At 31.7% G+C, this 20,478-nt stretch overlaps 1 protein-coding gene across 1 annotated transcript in view; it reads left to right on the plus strand.

Moving 5' to 3' along the window:
* Positions 1-12,108: 12,108 nt before the first annotated feature.
* Positions 12,109-20,478, plus strand: part of LOC148277831 (uncharacterized) — a 105,730-nt gene continuing 97,360 nt past the window's right edge. The window contains exon 1 of the mRNA XM_088232319.1: positions 12,109-12,305. Within this exon, the coding sequence (XP_088088445.1) occupies positions 12,239-12,305 (67 nt within the window). The 5' untranslated portion in view covers positions 12,109-12,238. The remainder of the gene's footprint in view (positions 12,306-20,478) is intronic.

The raw sequence follows: 20,478 nt of genomic DNA on the forward strand, positions 1-20,478 counted from the left end.
ATTAATTTTAAAAAAATAATTTTAAAAAAGTTTAAAAAACAAGATTATGGTGTGTATTGCTTACGTTAATTATATTTAAAACATTTTAATTTATTATATTACATCTTCCAAATATTAATTTATAGTATAGAAACATTTATTGATTAGAACACACCAGCAAATTATTTAACACAATTTATCTTCTTCATTTTATTATGGAGCTTATTATATATTTTTACTGTCGGGCATACGGGTCCCCTTTGAATAAATCATTGTTTTATTAATGGAATTTTTAATGAACTTTTATTCCTGGTTTTGTTAAAATGTATTTTTTCCTGTGTAATAAAATATTCAGGTCAGGATTTAACAATAAGTCAAAGTTCCATTGTATAAATATCTGTCACTGTTTATAAATTTAATCTAATAAAAATAGGCCTACATGTAGCTAAGTAATCAGCATTTAACATTTTCCTAACACATCTTTTTTGAATTTTAAAAACATCGTATTCATTAGTAGTGTCTCCCCAAAAAATAATACCATATTTCAAAATTGAATATACATAATATGCATAATATAATAGTATGATACAATTTATCGTTTATTGTTTGTATACGAGTATAATATGTTCTGATATCATATTATGCTGATTTGCGAGTGTGGGAAAATAATATATTAACCGTTCAAGTGCCAGATAAATTCAACAGATTTTAGAATGCTTTTGGAAAAGAAAAATACTGTCAATAGGGACAAGTTTTTTCAGAGGATATCATTAGAAATCAAAAATGGAAATTACTGTCTATTAATTTTGTTCGTTAAACTAGTTTTCTTTTGGCCAACCAACAGGCCTATGGATGCCTTAATAGATTGGCATTATTGACAATAAACATATTGAATTCAACTTAACATTTTTTGCAATCTTGGGATCTTAGAAACTATCAAAGAAATCATTTAAAAGTACAGTAGGTATGGTTATGGCAGGATCTAGGCAGACGTGGAAAGTGTGTCGTCTCTAAGAAAGCGTTAACACCGCTTGCTTCTTGAATGCTTGCCTTTGCTGTAGGTACACATCGACAGTACTGTTCAATGAGATCCTTGGCAGAGGTGGAAAAAGAAGAAAGAAGAGTTAAAACATATTCTGGATATTTACAGTCCATTCAAATATTTTCTTTATGTGTGCGTATCAATAAGTTTCATGTACATACATATATCATTCAAATGTGCGTGCTTACACAAACAAAAATTGCATGTTTACTTGGTTCACCGACAGGTCCCAGGACAAAAAGTCTTTTCTAACGCCTTGTACATGCAAATGTTTATGTTACTTACAATATTTAAGTTTGTCCAAATGTTTGTAGACAAAAGACTGGATTTCATCTCCTCGGAAGTCATTAAGATTAACAAATTACAACAGGGATGGAGAATACTTTAAATAAAGGAATATGGAAGTCTAGGCATTTACAGGTCTTATGACCTGTCATTGGCTGGTTTAAGTGACCACTTAACACACCGTGTAACATTCACCATTTTGCCTATGTTTAAACATCCATATTTCTTCAATTCTTCCATTTGTTGGTTTTAGTGAAGTTAAAGAGCTGAAACCTTTATTGTTGTGAAGAGATTCATCTGACTGAACTATTTCACATACTAGGCAACACCCGAAAACAATTTTCTAATTTTGAAACTTCTTCTTGGACCAGTTAGTTTTATTACAATATTTGAGTTTGTCCAAATTTTGTAGACAAAATACTTACTAACACTAAAATCAACAAATGGAAGAATTGAAGAAATATGGATGTTCAAACATTGCAAAATGGCGAATGTTACACAGTGTGTAAAGTGGCCACTTAAATCAGCCAATGACTGGTCATAAGCCCTGTAAGTGCCTAGACTTCTATATTTCATAATTTAAGGTATTCTCCATCCTTGGTGTAATTTGTTAATGTTTATGTTACGCTTTACTATTCCCGGATATCTTGCTTGAGTCACCACCTAAAGGGTTAAGGATATAATCAACAAGAATGAGTAATGAAAAGGAAACACCGTTATTTTTATAATAATTATCATAATCGTCATGTCATGCTTTTATCTGCACCTAATGGTGCATAGGATAGCAGCGAATCTCGATACAAAATTGTTGGATGACGGCAAGATGATCAGCAACATTTTGAGTGTGTCCAAATATTTGCAAACTTATTTTATCCCCGGATATCGAGCTCTAAATGTATTATGACAGAGATGGAGGTCCACCTATTTACATGATATTATGACCAGAAGGTACATGGTTACTTATCGAGTCCGGACTTCAGACCTTCAGCGACAGATATTGTCAGTGGTCATCCTCAAATCATCCTCTTCACAAGTTAACTGCATTTCGCACCTTTGGGACGAAAACGACTCAACTCCAAAAATCCATTTTTTGGAAATTACAAAAGAAGAATGTAAATGATTGTGACACTTTCGTATTGTTTCGTCGATTTTTTCGTATTTTTCGAAGTAAGCACCGAATTTTCAGTTGAAAATTATACCGAAGGCTTTCAGCTATGAATCTATGAAAAAAAGCTTGGTAAAATAAATTATTACAAGTTTAAACAAGACATTTATTTAATGAGTCATTGTTAGATTGAAAAAAAACAAACAAAAGCATTTTAATAAATAAGAAAATGACATATTTTTTATTAGGTCAAGATCAAGTCACCAAACATATATTTTTATTTATTCACGAAATTACATAAACGTAAATAACTCACTAAGATTATCGGTAAGTCGGAACTAAAGCTAAATTGGTATATTTAATATTTAAAAAAATAAAGTAAACCTGCCATTTGTATCGGTATAAAATCGACTCAACCGGCTTTCGGTCACTATATGTTTGTCTGCGTTGCGTCTTTCACACAGTAATGTAAACACAACACTTATTGCGTCGCTTCCGTACTGACACGGAATCTAAATTCTCTGAGTAATAAAGAGACCGAAGCAATGGTTTTGTCATATTTTTTGTCTTACCCGAATGTTTTTTTTAATGCAGAAAGATACATAATGTTCATTGAAGTCGTTTTATGATCTCAACTCATTTTAAGCTTTTTTTTAGTTAATACGTTTTCGTCCTAAAGGTGCAATTTGTGGACATCGCAGCAGATGAGGATCATCCTGCACCTCTTCACAATCGAAGTTTATATCATCTCCCTCCAGAAAACCCCACCTCTGTTAACTGTATTTGCACCTAGGGACCCCTACCCTTATACCCGTATGCAGAGATAAACCTTAAGGTGAGGGAAAGTACATTCTATTGTCTTCACCTTCGGGTTATTCTCTGCATTTGAAATTAGAATGTACTTTCCTCACCTTAATTTTTGTCTCTGCATACGGGTTTTAGTCTATTGAGAACTTTTGAAATGTGGGTGAGATTCATCAACAGATGGAAGAATGGAGGAAATGTGGAAATAGTGTGTAAAGTGACCACTTAAACCAGCCAACGACAGGTCATAAGCCCTGTAAAGGCCTAGACTTCTATATTCCCTTCTCAATTTTTTTTCCCCTTTGTTGCAAGAAATTAAGATCTGAATAACTCCCTAGGGAGAAAATCCAGCCAGTTTGCAAACATTTAAACATACTCAAAACATTGTTGGATAACTCAATTTCATCATATTTGGAGTAACCGTAGTTTACCTTTCGCGTACAGATATAAAAAAAAATACATCAATAAATCTACACTAAACACGATATTGTGTCTATTGGATTAAAAATTCACTACACAACCTCTTAATTATTAATATTCAATCAATTTAGTGCTACGTTAAGTGTTCTCGCGCGCGGTAAAAATTACAGCACTAAATTGTACGGCAAGGTTCCTGGAAAATGTATGAAAAAAAAACAAAGAAATCGAGCTGCTTTGAACGGCGTCACAAGTTCTTCCGAGCCAACCAATGATGGAGTGTTGTGATAGATTTCCTTTTTACGGGAAGCCAATTCACCAATCAGCAGAACTCACCGAGGAGACCTTGTGACGTCACACGCGGAGTAATTTCAAAGTTGCAAAACTTAAAAAAACCGCAACGCTGATAATGCGATACACGCATTAAAAAAAAACCTTGTTTGATAGCCTATTAACAAATCCACTGAACTTTCTAACTGTTTATTTATTACAAAATTAATTTACTAAACCATAGAGATAGATACATTACCTAAATAGACATTTTATGATAGGTAATAACTTACAAAGCCGACAATTTTTCGTATGTATCTTCGCTATCACAAACTGTCTAATTACGGCTAAAAACATAAATCACATTGCCTTAATAAGTTTTGATGAAAAATAGTAGGCTGTATTTTTTAATAATTGAAAGTTCAAAAAGCGAAAATTCATTTTGTGGCCAATTTTTCTTTACAAATAACCACCCGCGTGTACGATCTAGCCACTCCCTGTGGAAATATTAAGAATTAAAATGAAGAAAAATTGCTCATTACTTAATGAGTCACAGCGTACATATTTTTGAAGAAAACAATTTCTGTGGTCTATTGTGAAAAATCTCTGTGACCGGGCGGATGAATGATACAGTTTTGCGTGTGAAATAGAACCACAACACTGAACAAGTGTTTTCCACTCGAAAGCTGCGCTCGGGTAAAAATCCTGAATGAGGAAATCTAACACAAAGTGGATTGATTGGCGCGTTCGCCTAAAATGAAATATTGATTTTAAAGATTTTTCAACTGCAATATTGCACTGTTCCTGGAATGTGACACCTGAAGCGATCACCTTACCTTCATATAATAAATTATCGAACTTCACTGCATTTGGTTTACCAATGCAATGCAGTATACTAAAAGTAAACATAATAAAATATATTCAATAATATCAATAATATCTGTAAAGCTGAAATGCTGGAAGTCACATTTAGTAAATTGTTTAGGAGAGCGGTTTGAAGTTGTTAAGCTGTTTCAAATGTATATCTCGAAGTATAAACACAATTTATTGCTGTTTCTTTTTTATTAATAAGCTTTTGATAAGAATATTTGAGAAAGAAACATTTAAAATATGGACTATCAAACAACTATGGGACTTCAATGTTTTTCGTTCTAACCGCCTGGCTCGCGCTCTTATTCCACCTCGGACTTTTGTATAAAAAGTCATGTAGAATATTGAACGAAAAACAATGTATTTATAAAACTTTATTTAGTCAAACACATTAAATTACGTGCCATTAATTGAAACATTAATTATTTATGAAAATAACAGGTAAATATAAATTTAACGACATGATTTAATAGCAATAAACCAGTAATTGAAAGTAAACAGCGTGTGAAAAAAAGCAAAGTAAAATAATGAAATTAACGGCAAAAGAAATTTCCCAATGGTTGAATATGACAATAAGATTTCATCTTGTGCAAAATTCCTCGCTGCTTTAGAGGTAGTTTGTTATAAAAATTGTGGAATTTATTACTACACTACTGGTGTTTTAAAACAAGCTATTTCAGTAGTGGTATACCGGAGGACTCGATAGAATCTGAATATATGAACAAAATTACATTCATAACTCAATTTTGCAAAAAATGTGACTTCCAGCCTTTCAGCTTTAAGGTAGGCACATCCGTCTAGACTCTAGAGGATTACTGCAACTCCAACTGCTTGGACCTTAATCCTTCTAAGTGTTCGGTTATTACATTTAGTCGCAAAGTAAAATTTTTACGTACTAACTATGTGCTTAAGGGTCAAAACCTACAACGCTCATTATGTGTAAAGGATCTAGGTGTCTGCCATTAGAGTAAATTAATTTTCGACGCCCATGTTGACAGCATCATAAAAAAGTCATCGCGTGCGCCTTGCTTTTTTATGCGTAGCTCTACGTCGTTCACTATGGCAAAGACACTTAAAATCCTTTACTGTACATTAGTGCGAAGCAACTTAGAATATGCATCACAAATATGGAATCTTATGTACAATGTGCAGATATCACGCATTGAAAATATTCAAAAAAAAATCGTAAAGTTCATGTGTTTCCGGTTGAAACTTGAGTTTAAATCCGACCAGTATATTCAAATATGTAAAAAACATCACCTATTGCCTCTGCAAAAACGTCGGGAAATAGCGGATATAATTTATTTACTTAAAGTTGCCTCTGGTTCAATTGACTGTCCTGAACTACTATGCAAACTTTCTATCAATGTTCCTTCCAAAGTTTTAAGAAATAACCCTCTTCTCCACATACCTCTTGTTTCATCTAATTATAGGCAAAATTCATATTTATGGCGAACTTTTAATAATTTTAATGTAATAAATAAATCATTTAACATAGATTAATTTGCAAATAATCTTAATGACGTACGGCGTTTGCTTTCGAAATAATTCGTAGTATTTTTTCTTTTCTTTTGAATTTACCATTAATTACTATTCATTTTATGTTCGAGAATCTTTTTTAACTCACTGTGATGCTACTTGTGAAAACCTGTAATTGGCTTATTTGTTATTTGTTTTGTAATATACATAAAAGATAATTACAGCTGTTGGTTATCCAAATAAAAAAAATAAAAATAAAAATATTAAATATTATTTTTCTTTCTTTCCTATTTTTTACGTTGTTTTATGTACGTTTTATGCGTATGATTAGAATAGTCCAGAAACCGCATACGCGCATCGAATTGAATCCGACTAAACCACTCACAAATCAGTGGTTTTACGTTTTGGCCATTAGGAACTCTGTAGACGTTGCTTAGTACGCAACTGGCGATTTAAATTCAGTTATGCCGCGTTGTGTCGTTTGCAAGTGCCAAAATACTGCTGGGATTAAAAGGGAATATGGTGAGATCATATTGGGTTGGTTGGGATGGCGAAATTCACGAATTCGCAAGTAATATTATCAAAGAATTTGATTATTTTACTATTTGTCAGATTGTTAAATAAAATTAGGTGGTCATTTTGTTAGTATTTCCAGGGTGGTCATATATTTTACGCGGCTTTCTATTAAAAAGCCTTAGTGTAATATTAAATGGTATTAATTTACTTAATGACTAAATGATTATTTAATATTTTTTTTATTTTGTCTTTAAATAGTACAAACATAATAAATGAATGTCCTAATATTAACTTATATCTAATTATTATTAAAACATATACTAATTATTAACATTTTTCAAACGATATACGTACACTTAAAAAGAAAACTTCTTTAAAGCTAACACGAAAATTTATCTGCCAAACACATGTTTTTTTAATTGACATTTAAATGAAATAATATGTTTTGCTCTCTTATTTCCAATGGTATTTCCTTATAATATAACTGTACAGCTCGGTGCATCAATGAGTTATGTGTACTTGTTTATTATGTGTATACTGTTCCGTATATTTTTTATAATTTTATTTATTATGGTTCAAAAACAATGCACATGACATCGGTATAATAATCACAATTCGTAATTTTTAGATATTGTTCATTAATTATTTCTGAACACAGCATGCACAAAAAAAGAAAAAAAAAGTTTATTACTGTTTTTTTTAAATTGGCTAGCTTAATTGAATTCTATGATTGTTATGAAAGTTATTACAATTTTTTTTTACTATCGGGTTATTACAAATTATTTTACCTAACTAATATAAGTTAAACCAGCCAATGACAGGTTATAAGCCCTGTACATGCCTTGACTTCCATATTCCCTTATTTAAGGTATTCTCCATCCCTGTTGTAATTTGTTAATCTAAATGACCCCCGAGGGGGTGAAATCCAGTCTTTTGTCTATGAACATTTGGACAAACTCAAATATTGTAATGAAACCAACTGGTCCAAGAAGAAGTTTAAAAATTGAAAAATTGTTTTCAGGCGTTGCCTAGTATGTGAAATAATTCAGTCAGATGAATCTCTTCACAACAATAAAGGTTTCAGCTCTTTGACTTCACTAAAATCAACAGATGGAAGAATTGACGAAATATGGATGTTCATACGAAATATGGATGGCAAATGGTGAATGTTACACAGTGTGTAAAAGTGGCCACTTAAACCAGCCAATGATAGGTCATAAGCCCTGTTAATGCCTTGACTTCCATATTCCCTTATTTAAGGTATTCTCCATCCCTGTTGTAATTTGTTAATATAAGTTACTTTTTGATTTTATAAATTGCGTTACAGTTTCCTTAAAATTATTTCAGGTATCGTTAAAGATATCAATATCAGCATTACTTTCTACATTATTATTCAATCTTAACATATCTACGTGATAATGCATTAAAGTGCGCCATATTATTATTGAAGGCTGGAAGATAAAATGTTTGGTACGATCTCAATCGCCGACTGGGACATTCAAGGGTACATTCTCTGAACAAAATGTAGTACACGTCGCACCTTTAGGACGAAAACGACTCAACTTCAAAAATCTGCTTTTTGGGAAATTGCAAAAGAAGAATGTAAATTGTGACACCTTCGTATTCTTTCGTCGATTGTTTCGTATTTTTCGAAGCAAGCACCAAATTTTAAGTCAAAGCGTCATAAAAATAAATAAAACAAGACATTTATTTGATGAGTCATTATTAAATTGAAAAAAAACAAAAACACTTTGATAAATAATATATTGACATAATTTTTATTAGGTCAAATCAGGTCACATGTTTTTATTTATTCACGAAATGACATAAACGTAAATAAGTCACTAAGATTATCGATAATTTAAATAATTAAATGATATTAACTTACATAAGTCAATAAGATTATCGGCAAATCGGAATGAAACAATCACAAAGCTAAATTGGTCGTTTTAATATTTTTCAAAATAAAGTAGGCATATCATTTGTATCGGAACAAAATCGAATCAACCGACTTTTGGTTACTATATGTTTATCTGCGTTGCGTCCTTTTATGATTTGAACTCATTTTAAGTTTGTTTTAGTTAAGTCGTTTTCGTCCTAAAGGTGCGACGTGTATGTAGCATACACGTGTAGTTTCCTCTAACAGTTTGTATGTTTTTACTTGAATTAATGTAGTTAACAACATTTTATTTATGCAGTTTTCAACGAACATTAGTAAAAGTTTGTGCGGTATTTAACAGAGTTCAAAACTAACTTTCGGTTTTGAAACAAACTTTGCGATTCAGTGCCTGAAACTCGTATTCATTATTTACGTTACTACGGGGAAAAAGTCACGGTTTTGTACATTAGATGACATAAGTTGATAATTTCGTATTCGGGGAGCGAGCATATGAATGTAAATAGTACTTTATAACTAACTTATTGTGAAGTTAACTCCTAGAACACCCCTCGAATCACGTACGGACATGGGTGACAGTTCATTCAACATCGCCCGCATTCGCACGCGTTTTGACACTATTTATTATGGCCAAAGCGACGGGGAAGGAGGGAAGCTGGGTTTTATGTAGTTACAATAAAATTAATAGCATTAGTATCGTGAATTTAAATGACTAATTTTCAATTGCAATAGCAACTGCTTAAGGTGCATAATAATAATAATAATATCATTATTTAACACTTTAAGAAAAAAGCACATTATGTATTATCCCTAATAGTACAGTACAATGTAATTTGTATATTTTCCAATGTTAGTTTTTTGTTGCATCTATCGATGTAGGTAAACTCGTACCAAGATAGATGCAAGTTGTATATGTATGGTGTAGTATCGGTAGGGTATCGCACCCGCGCCCGCAGGCAGCATAGCGAGAAGCGACAGCAAGGTCCATCCACGATCACTTGCTAAAACATTTTTAAATTCACCTGAATGACTGCGGACCACCCCGCTATCACCACTCAACATATATCGCACAAGTTCATAAACGTATGTAAAAATCAGCATGAAATAAAAAAAAGATTCATCTATATTTTACTATGTTTTCAGAGGCATTGTGCATTGTCCAAGAGCCACATCGCAACAACTCTTGAAAACCCCTGTTGTGGTTTTATAAATCTAATTGATGAAGGTAGAGTAGCATATACTTTTATATTATATTACAGTAGTTTTAGTCGGCCTCGTGGTGTAATGGTCAGCGTGTTTGCCTACCAAGCGATATGTCTCGGGTTCGATTCCCGACATAGTTGACATGATATATTTATTTAAAAATGTGTTTTAACACTAGAATATTTCGTAGTCCCTGGACTGGTACCTAAAGCGTAATACTGATAATCTTACCTTCATGTAAAAATATCAAGATACACTGCGATTGGCGTACCAATGCAGTTCCCTTTGCACCATCAGGTGCGATAGGGAATAATGATGATGATTAGTGTTACATTATACTGGTATCTAGATTAAGAAAACTGTGTTAAAAAAATGTCTACTTTGCGCTTTTCCAATCGGTGGCTGCTTATGGCGTAATTGGCTGGGGAGGTTACTCGACGATTGTCATGAACCCCCCCCCCCCTAATTAAGACGCAAAAACGGATTCTTAGAGTTATGCTTAGGTGTCCTCCGACTTACCCATCTGAACCATTATTTCAATGATTAAAAGTACTTGATATCCGTCAAATCTATAACAAGAATGTATTGGCAATTTTCTGGTCAGGCGACTGCGGAAAGAGGTCCCAACAGAATGCCCGTACGAGGTTTTCGCGTAATCTAAACTACTTAATACCGAGAACCCGTACGATGTTTGCTCGGAGACACTTTTCATATATAGCTCCAAGAGTGTTCAACGTCTTGGATGAACATATTAAGTTCTCCAAAACAACGTAAATATTTAAGATGAAGATCCATAATTGGATTCTATCGAGGGGTAGAGACCACTGTATAAGATTGCTTTGGGAATAAATATATAATATCGACGCTGTCTTCATTATTATCCATATACGTATATATGTATATCATCTTTGAATTAAACTTAATTGTGATGCATAATTATTCGTAAATATATATTTTAATTTAATTATAGTGTTTATTAAATTACATATTCCACCAAATATGTAGATGTGTTACAATTATTACTATATTGTATTTTTTTGTATTTATTTTTAATATCAATTAATTACCTAATTGAATTATAATATTACAATAAATTATTAATAACATATTGTCATGAATTATTATATAACTTTTCTGCATTCCATTTTTCGACCTGTATAAATTTTTATTATTTATTTTTTTCTATTATTTTATTTATTTATTTATTTTTTAATTTGAAAATTTATTTATAAACCCTTACGGATTATTACATTCATATTACATAAAATAATATATACATTTTTCATTTATACTCGGTTGTTCAAAATAATATTTTTTACATCTTTTGAAAAGTTTGTCTGAGTCTTTTGTTTAGTTTTGTCTGGTAGTTTATTGTATAATTTCAGTCCCTGGTTTATTAGTCTTGATTGTCCTTGTCTTGTTTTAGAAAGTTGCATATGTTATTTGTCTGATATTCTCGTATTATGTCCATGTTGACTACAATTTTTTACTAGTTTTAGTTCATGTTCTGATTATGTTGTACATTGTTTAGTTAATAAATGTTTTTGATTTATATATAGAAGAGTCCCGACTTAACACGGAATTTCCTAACAAGTCGGGACATATTTTTTTTTTATAGAATCGGGTTGTGGTTCTGTGGTTAGTGTCTCGGACTCACGGACCAAAGGTCCGTGGTTCGATTCCTACTCTACCCCAACTTGATTCCCATTTTCTAATAGTTATTTACAACTCGTTGAAAATGGCCCTCAAAATTAAATATTATATATATATCACAAGAACGCAAATATTTCTTTTCCAAAAGAAAAAAAAATTTTGCTATATGATAAAATTGTGTATTTTGTGCATTAAATAAATAAATAAATTATATCCATATTTTTCTCTTTCTTACTAAGCAAAGTTTTTACTTTTGACTTTGTATGCAGTATCCTTGTTTGGTTTCTACGTGTCTTAAAAATATGTGTTTTTGTTTATTTTTAAAATGATTACTGTTTGTTCTTACCTGTATTATCTTTGTAAATGCCACCTGGGCGTATTCTATAATTAAGTAAATAAATAAATAAAATAATTAATCGAATAAAATAAGGTAGAAAAAATAGCAATAATTGCCTTTTAGATACCTAATGCACGTGCTGGGTAGGTAGGATATAAATTGTAACTCGGTGGTACCTACACTATAATACCTTAACATAGACAATAATTACTACGCGGACCTGGAATAAGTTCTCGAGTCCTCACTTCCTCAGTTGCTCTCAGTCCGTCGCGAGCCGCGCATGACTTTAGCCGCGCACTTGCGAAGCCCTGACCGGTTTACCAGCAATTTTCCCGCCCGAGAAAAGCTTACTGACAGTTCAGTGAAAATTTGTGCGTAGCAATGCGGACGGAACACTTCAGCAGGGCAGTGACTCTGCTTTGTGTTTTAACAACATTCTGCTTCAAAGGTGCGTACATTTTCCTTAAATACTTCCAAACAAAATTAAGACAATCTGTAAATAGAAATTCGCAGAAATAAACGGGAAAAGGGATATTTGATGCGTATATTTGATGCTTATTTGATGCTTATTTGAATGCTCGTCGACGAAATAAAATGAAATAATACAAGGGACGAAAAAGATGAAATAAATAATAATAATAATAATCATGGTTTATTAACAAAAATAACAATTACTTTATCTACTACATACTCAGTTAGGTCATAGATTTCTCTGAATCATGTCTAGTCTGCCTAACTAGGTACAACCTGTTTTAAGGCAGACATTTTTATGCAAAAAACAATAATATTATTATGATTTTTTTATTTTTTTTATATTTGAAGCACTAACTTTGCGGTTATTCACTATAGTAAAATAAATAAAACAACTTTGTATTTAACCACTAATTCTTTTTTTTTTCCCGACCGGTTTTAAAGCAAACAAGCTTCTTCGTCAAGGTTTACGTAACTAATGAATTAATTTCTATTTTTTTTTATCATGTTAACTAAATACTACTTCTTTACAAGTACCTAAACAATATTTATTTTAGTCCTCTCCTGTCTAGATTCGAAAATATTGATATCAAATTACCACTCTTGTACGGAGAAAAAGACTTGAGTTATTGGGTCCACGTGTAGTATTTAGTTAACATGATAAAAATAAATTAGGAATTAATTCATTGATAGTTACATAAACTTTGATGAAGAAGCTTGTTTGCTTTGAAACCGGTCGGGGGAAAAAAAAGAATTAGTGGTTAAAAACAAAGTTGTTTTATTTATTTTATAATAATATTACTACCTACTAGTTAATTAACTATACAGTTATACAATATTATATTACTACCATTTATCATGTAAGAATGTTTTTGAGTAAATTTTCGGATTTTTCTTGACCTAAACCCAGTACCCAATTTTTTACAAATTTATTAAATTGAATCCGGTTAAATTGAATGGTTTTGCAATGTTTGGGTAACATATTGAATATTTTGGGGCCCAGAAACCTGAAATTTCTTTGCCCGAATTCAGAATGCTTTAATAAATTAAATACCATCGTGGTCATTCTTTTATCCACATATCACATAGCATTAATAATTTAATCGTTGCGTATAAGCCATTTTTTTTAATACAAAAAGGCAAGATGATCAGTATTGCGTTTTAGGTGCCAGCCAAATAATTATAAAATATTGCAGTGAAACACCACCTATTACTAAATAAATAATATTTTGAGATTGACACTAGAAATGGATTTTACCACCAAGGAAATTGTTGAAATTAACATAATATTTAAACATAGATGGTGTGTAAAGTGGCCTGTTGACATATATAAAAATAAATAAATTCCTAGACTTTCATATTTCCTTCTCTAAAATATTCTCTATCTCTGTTGTAAAATTTTAATATTCGTATTTTTCTCTTAGCCGTATCCTCAACGGTGCATAAGCTACTGAATTCGTAAACTAATCGAAGCGCAATTTGATAATTTATTACACATCATCATCATCCTCATTTCCCTATCAACACCTAGTGGTACATAGAGCACTGCATTGTCACTCCAATTATAGCGTGTCTGGATCATTTTTGTTACATAGAAGGTAAGGTTAGAAACATTAAAAAAATAAAATAAAAATAATAATAATAATAATCATGGTTTATTGTCAAAAAAATACAATTTATTTATCTACTACATATATCCATACTTGGCTAATAGATTTATCTGGAATTTGTCTAGTCTGACTAACTAGGTACAATCTGTTCTTTATGCAGACATTTTTATGCAAAATTAAACAATAACATGACTATTATTTATGTTATGGTCAAACATTTTTACTAATGTTAATAAATATTAATATATAACCACTTACCGACATTTTTAGTCTACTGGTTTCGAGACGTACCCGTCTCTTCGTCAGGACTCTCATTACACCATCATGCAAATACTAAAATACACCTCCACCATCACCATCACCGTAATATATATAGTATTTCCAAAAATACATAAATCACATGCAAATTAATAGAGATGCGAACACCACCATGTCTAAGCATGCACATGCCACAGTGAATGCTTAGACATGGTGGTGTTCGCATCTCTAAAAATCTGCATGAGATTTATGTATTTTTTAAAATACTTTATATATATTCTACGGTGATGGTGAAGTTGGAGGTTTATTTTAGTATTTGCAGGTTGGTGTAGTGAGTGTCCTGGCGAAGAGAAGGGTATGTCTCGAAACCGGTAGACATAAAAAGTAGGTAAGTGGTTATGTACTAATATTCACTAACATTAGCTAAATAACATGACTACAAACTAGTCAATTTATTATACAATATTTCAATATACTATTTATTATTTTAGAATGTTTTTGAGTAAGTTTTCTGATTTTTCTCTACCTAAATCCAGAAACCATTTGTAGTGTAGAACAGCCTTTAAAACCAATATTTCACGTCAACCCTGATAGTAATTGGTAGGCAAACGCACCAACCACTACATGCGGTGGACTCATATCCACTCAAATTCCTTTATAAGAATTTTTACATGAGAGTAGCCATCGAGTCAAAAATGCTCGTCCAGGGTTCTGGTTCTTTTTCACACTGATAACTGTATTTTTAATCCGCCGGACATAGAATTTATCATAGGTACGAGGAATGATAAAATAATATCGTAATATAATGAGGAAGTTCACTGGTTTTTTTTTATTTGTTAAATAATAAACCATCAAACTATGCCGAAAACTAAAAAATTAATATTTTTATGCATAGTATTATCGGCGCAATGATTTTATAAAGTTTTGTAATTTTTAAATTACTCCGCCCGTGACGTCACAAATTCTACACGGTGATTTATGTTAATTCGTGAGTTGGCTTTCCGGAAACCAGAAATCTATCATAACACTCTTTCATTGGTTGATTCAATAGAACTTGTGACGTAATTCAATGTAGTTCATTTGAATAAAATTATCTGAGTCGGTACCTTTTGCGTTTGCGTGCACACCGTACGTCCGAAGACGGCAGATAAAACTGGACGGTATTTTGAGTTTTTGGGTGGTCCTAACTTCCATGTGTAACAAATTATCAAAAAGGCAAAACAATCGAGACACGTCAATCGTAAATAAATAGCTATAGTGTGTAAAAAATCACTGCTCTTGTGCCATAAATCCAGGGAGAAAATACGAGAGTACGTTTGTATGAAAATAAGTGAGATTGCGGTTTCTTTTAAATCGTCATGATCGTAGAACGACGCATGTGTTTATTTCACCTTAGACAGGCGCCGTGGCATAATTGGTTAGATGGCCAATTGTGAAACCGGCGTCGCTGATTCCCACCAGTTGCAAGATTTTTTCTCAATTGATCTGGGTGTTATAGTATATTTTTCATTACCTCCTTCCATATCCCCTTTATACCACCTAATTTACTATCTCCAAATTGTAATACCTAAATAATACTATGTTGATTTAAATTGTTTACCGTTTATTGACTTATATATGTATTCTAAATAAGTATTTTTCTAACTTCTTCTAATTTTAAGATTATTTTAATACAACCTATACGCAAAAATGTACTCCTGTTCTCCACTTCAATATATGTATGTATGTATCCTCATATATTTTCTACTAATATGTAATGATTTTTTTATATTTATTTTTTTAATTTTAATTTTTCATTCTCTTCTTAATTCATTTTTTTTTTTGCTCCTTTCTTTGTGCAAAATGCATATCTGTCTTCATATTTAAAAATGCACTTCTGTTCTTTCCACTTTTATCCTAATATGTTTAGATGATATTTTTAATATTTTTCTTTTACTTCCAAAAATCATTTATATATTTTTTGCTACTTCTTTGTAAAATACATGTCTGTCTTTATTTGTATAATGTATGTAAAACATGTAAAAGCCTAAAAGGCGTTTAAATAAATAAATAAATAAAATAAAAATATATTTAAAAAACGCAAAAGTTGTCGAGTTGTTTTTTTTTACACTTTATATTACATCTTTGTATGTACAAAAGTATATCCATTGATACTTGGATGAGCTATATATATTTTATGTTTTTCAAACTTATGTTTTTGAAACCTGTTATTACTTAACGAATTATTTATTTATCTCTCTCTGAATCAATTATACGATACGCTATAACTTCCTGGGGGTTATCAAGTGAAACTAATATTAATTTTATTCAAACTTTGCAAAATTCTATTACATAAAATTGCAACAATATTTTGAGTTTGTCCAAATTTTTGTAGACAAGGACTGGATTCAACTCCCTAGGGAGCTGTTTATATTAACATATTACAACAGAGATGAAGAACATTTGAGAAAAGGTAATACAGAAGTCTAGGCATCCACAGGGCCTATGACCTGTCAATGGCTGGTTTAAGTGGCCACTTTACACACTGTGTAACATTCACCATTCTGCCTATATTTGAACATCTATATTCCTTCAATTCTTTCACCTGTTGATGTTTGTGAAGTTAAAGAGCTGAAACCTTTGTCAGCATGCGTCGCACTCCGAGTATCAACACAAGTTGCTACATGATTACAACACCAGGTTTACTAGTATGGAAGGGCTAGCTGTTCCTAGATATTGCAATAAATGTGGCAAAAGGACACTGCAATACAGTATACCTAAAATATTTAACATGTTACCAAACAATATTAAAAATACTGAGTTAAATACAGGAGTGAGACGTTTGCTCAAACCATAGTCAATAAAAAAAAGTTTTTTGTATTAGTGATAGTTTTTAATTTTTAATAATTTGTAATATGTAATGTTTTTCAAGTAAAATTATTATTAATGTATGTTAAGTGTGAATAATCGATACAATTTATTAGAACCTGCTGACGAGTTGTATGTATGCAACTTAGCAGGACTTTAATTTAAGACTATTTTGTAAATATTTTTGAAAAATAATAATAATAATAATTATAAATAAAGCTTTTATAAAATATTTTCGTGACCATATTTAAACGAAAGACAATGTCGCATTTTTCGCATACCGTCGTCATTCAACGATCACGACGAAACGCTCTAATTTTTAACGAGTGTAAGAAAACATTTTTAATATCCTATTTCCCGTAGTGCTAAACTTCTTCATTGTATAATTTTGATTCTGTACAATAACACATAATACTATACATTTTTTATATCAGTGCTTTTTTCGAATTACAAAACTAGATAAAATATAATTTGAACCCACGCCGTTTTATTCCTATCGATTAAATAAATAAATACTGTAATGTGCACTCATTTACATAATAGCGTTATTTTATTTCAGTGTGACAAATTATGCGAATTAACGGGGCGATTTATTTAAAATTTAATATAACGTGTTTATTTTATTACCGTTAATGTTTCATTTAAAAACGGCGAGATTGACGAACAAAACATTTTGCTAATATTCTTATCTGAGTTCTGTTTAGGACTATTTTAATTTGAAATAAAAGTTCTATAAAAATGTCGTTAAATTCGTATACACTGGAAACTCTTTTTACAAAGGGGGATACGCGCCACAAAGTACCGAAAAAGAACAATTCCATGTAAAAAAATCTATTCGGGATTTAAAAAATAAATAAAAAATTGTATATTTTATTATACTTTTCTTTCTTAAATATCATGACTTATTAAATGACACATAATTTTTTTCAATAAAAAATATTTGCTATCACTGACATAAGTCATGTAGGACTTAAATGTTAAACACTTTTTCAAATGTACACTGTAGGAATAAATATATCTTTCTAAAAGATCTTGGGACTCACGAGAGCTTAAAGGCACGAGCCATTATTATTATTTTTAGCACCACAACAGGCCAGGAGGCCCAATTACAGTAGATAATTAAAACACAGAACACCCAGGCTAGAGAAGAATCACATTTATTTTTTGTATTCTCACCGGGAATCGAACCCGGAACCTTACGTGCGTGAGATCTGCCAATGGCCAGACCAAAACCGCGGCTGAAACTCGTTTTATTGGCCAAAACTGTCCAAAAACGAAACCGAATCTTTGGTCGGTACTTCTATACTTCTTCATGGACCGTGGATTTATCAACAATATTTTTAGTTTGTCCAAATTTTTGTAGACAAGGACTGGATTCAACTCCCTGGGGAGCTGTTAACATTAACATATTACACATGTAATATGGGAGCTGTTATCATTAACATATTACACATGTAACATGTAATATGTTAATGCTAACATACATATTATTTTTTTTTTTTGCACCACAACAGGCCAGGAGGCCTAATTACAGTGGTGAATTACATCACAGAGCACCCAGGCTTGAGAAAAATCACATTTTAAATTTTTGTTTTCTCACCGGGAATCGAACCCGGAACCTTCCGTGCGTGAGTCAAGCGTCTTGACCACTACACCACGAAGGCCACCTAACAGCTTCCCAGGGAGTTGAATCCAGTCCTTGTCCACAAAAATTTGAACAAATTCAAAGTATTGTTGATATACCTTCTTTTATTATTTGAAAAAAAAATGTTGTCATTCTTATATGTATATAAACTATACATGTATACATGTATTATATTTTATTTACTAACTTTGTAAAATTTGTGGAAACCTGTTATTAGATCTCTATTTATATAATATATATGATAATTACTGTAAATATGCATGTAAAACTGTAATAAAATAAAATATCGAATACCAACATAAAAAATCGGTAGGATTTTATAGATTTAGTTTTTTTTCCCTTTTTTTCAACTTGTTCTTTTTGTGTCAAAAATTACTTGATAACTAGATTTATAATTTATTGTCTGCAAAGATCAAGGTCGGCTTATTTAATTTAAACAATCCGAACTTATATGCTTACACAATATATTTACTATTATTTATTTGTCACATATTCATTCAAAATATTGCGGCACTAAGAACATTAGAATAATCAACACAATCAAGATAATTTAGCAACATGTTAATATTGTCGTTTACCTATAATACCTCTCTGCTTACCGCGAATCGTATCTTTGAGAGAAAACTCGTTTAAAAAACTAGGTAATTAAGACTATGTCTACCAAAAGACTCCCGTGCTGTCAGGAACATTAGTGAAAATATTAATTTGAATCGACAAATGAATCTCGCTCTCATTACAGAGATAGAACATTTATGGGATTCACAAATATTAAATTTGTCAAAATTTACTATGAATTGGTTGGGCGGGCATTCTGCGCACGATTCTAGATGCCAAAAAGTTCTCGGATCAATTTCAAGTTTAAATCTTTTTGAAAACTTGATAAAGTTTACGCACAAACTAAGCTTACTAGCAGAAGCACTTACGCCTATGATTTGGGTTCGTATTCTAATTTCACATGACGGTGAATTGCGTGATTTCATAGTTTTTTTGCACTACAATAGGCTAAGAGACCAAATTACAGTAGTGACAATTACATTTCACAATTGTGTTCACCGGGAATTGAATCCGAAACTTTCCGTGCGTTAGTCAATCATTTCAACCACTACACCACGGAGGCTGCCAGTAATAAAATAATACCGTAAAAAATCGCAAAGTATTATATTAAATATTCCAAATGGAGATTACTGCAATTTAGTGCTTTAAAAAAAATGTAACCCGTGGACGAGCCTCGCCTTTGCGAGAACAAAATTAATATATGTGTATGCTAGTTTTAAGATACATATTATTGTGAAAAAAATCCTTCCGAGCGGAACGCACGCGTTCTCTTGTTTCGTCCTCCCCTTACGGGAGTGGTATTCGGATCCTCTGCCTCTGACCACCCAGGGAGTCTTTCTTTATTCAAGGCCGTTCTTTCATTGTATATATCAGTGTTTTTAATTATGCTTTTTGTGTTAGTTATGTTTGCTGCGTTACTATGTTTTAAGTTACTATTCGGTATATTTGTATACGTTTATTTGTGTAAATGTTTTATAGAAACAGATATTTTTTAATGGAAAAAAACAGTGGCATTGAAGGAATCTTTAGGGGTGGGGACGACGTATTGGCATATGTTCTTGCATCTTCCTCCCTCTTCTTTAATCTGTATACAGTATTCCTTAGGAATATTTATAATAACTTTCCTCAATGCGCAGCTGACAGAGTCCCCCGGGACTCTATAACAGCTGCGGGTAAATGGTTGAATTAAAGATCCCCCTCAATTTGTTTTTTTTTTTAAGTAAGAATATAAATTA

The sequence above is a fragment of the Micrasema longulum genome, unplaced genomic scaffold (assembly GCF_059751315.1).
Source record: "Micrasema longulum isolate JH-2025_06_02 unplaced genomic scaffold, ASM5975131v1 h1tg000971l, whole genome shotgun sequence".
Lineage (NCBI taxonomy): Eukaryota > Metazoa > Arthropoda > Insecta > Trichoptera > Brachycentridae > Micrasema > Micrasema longulum.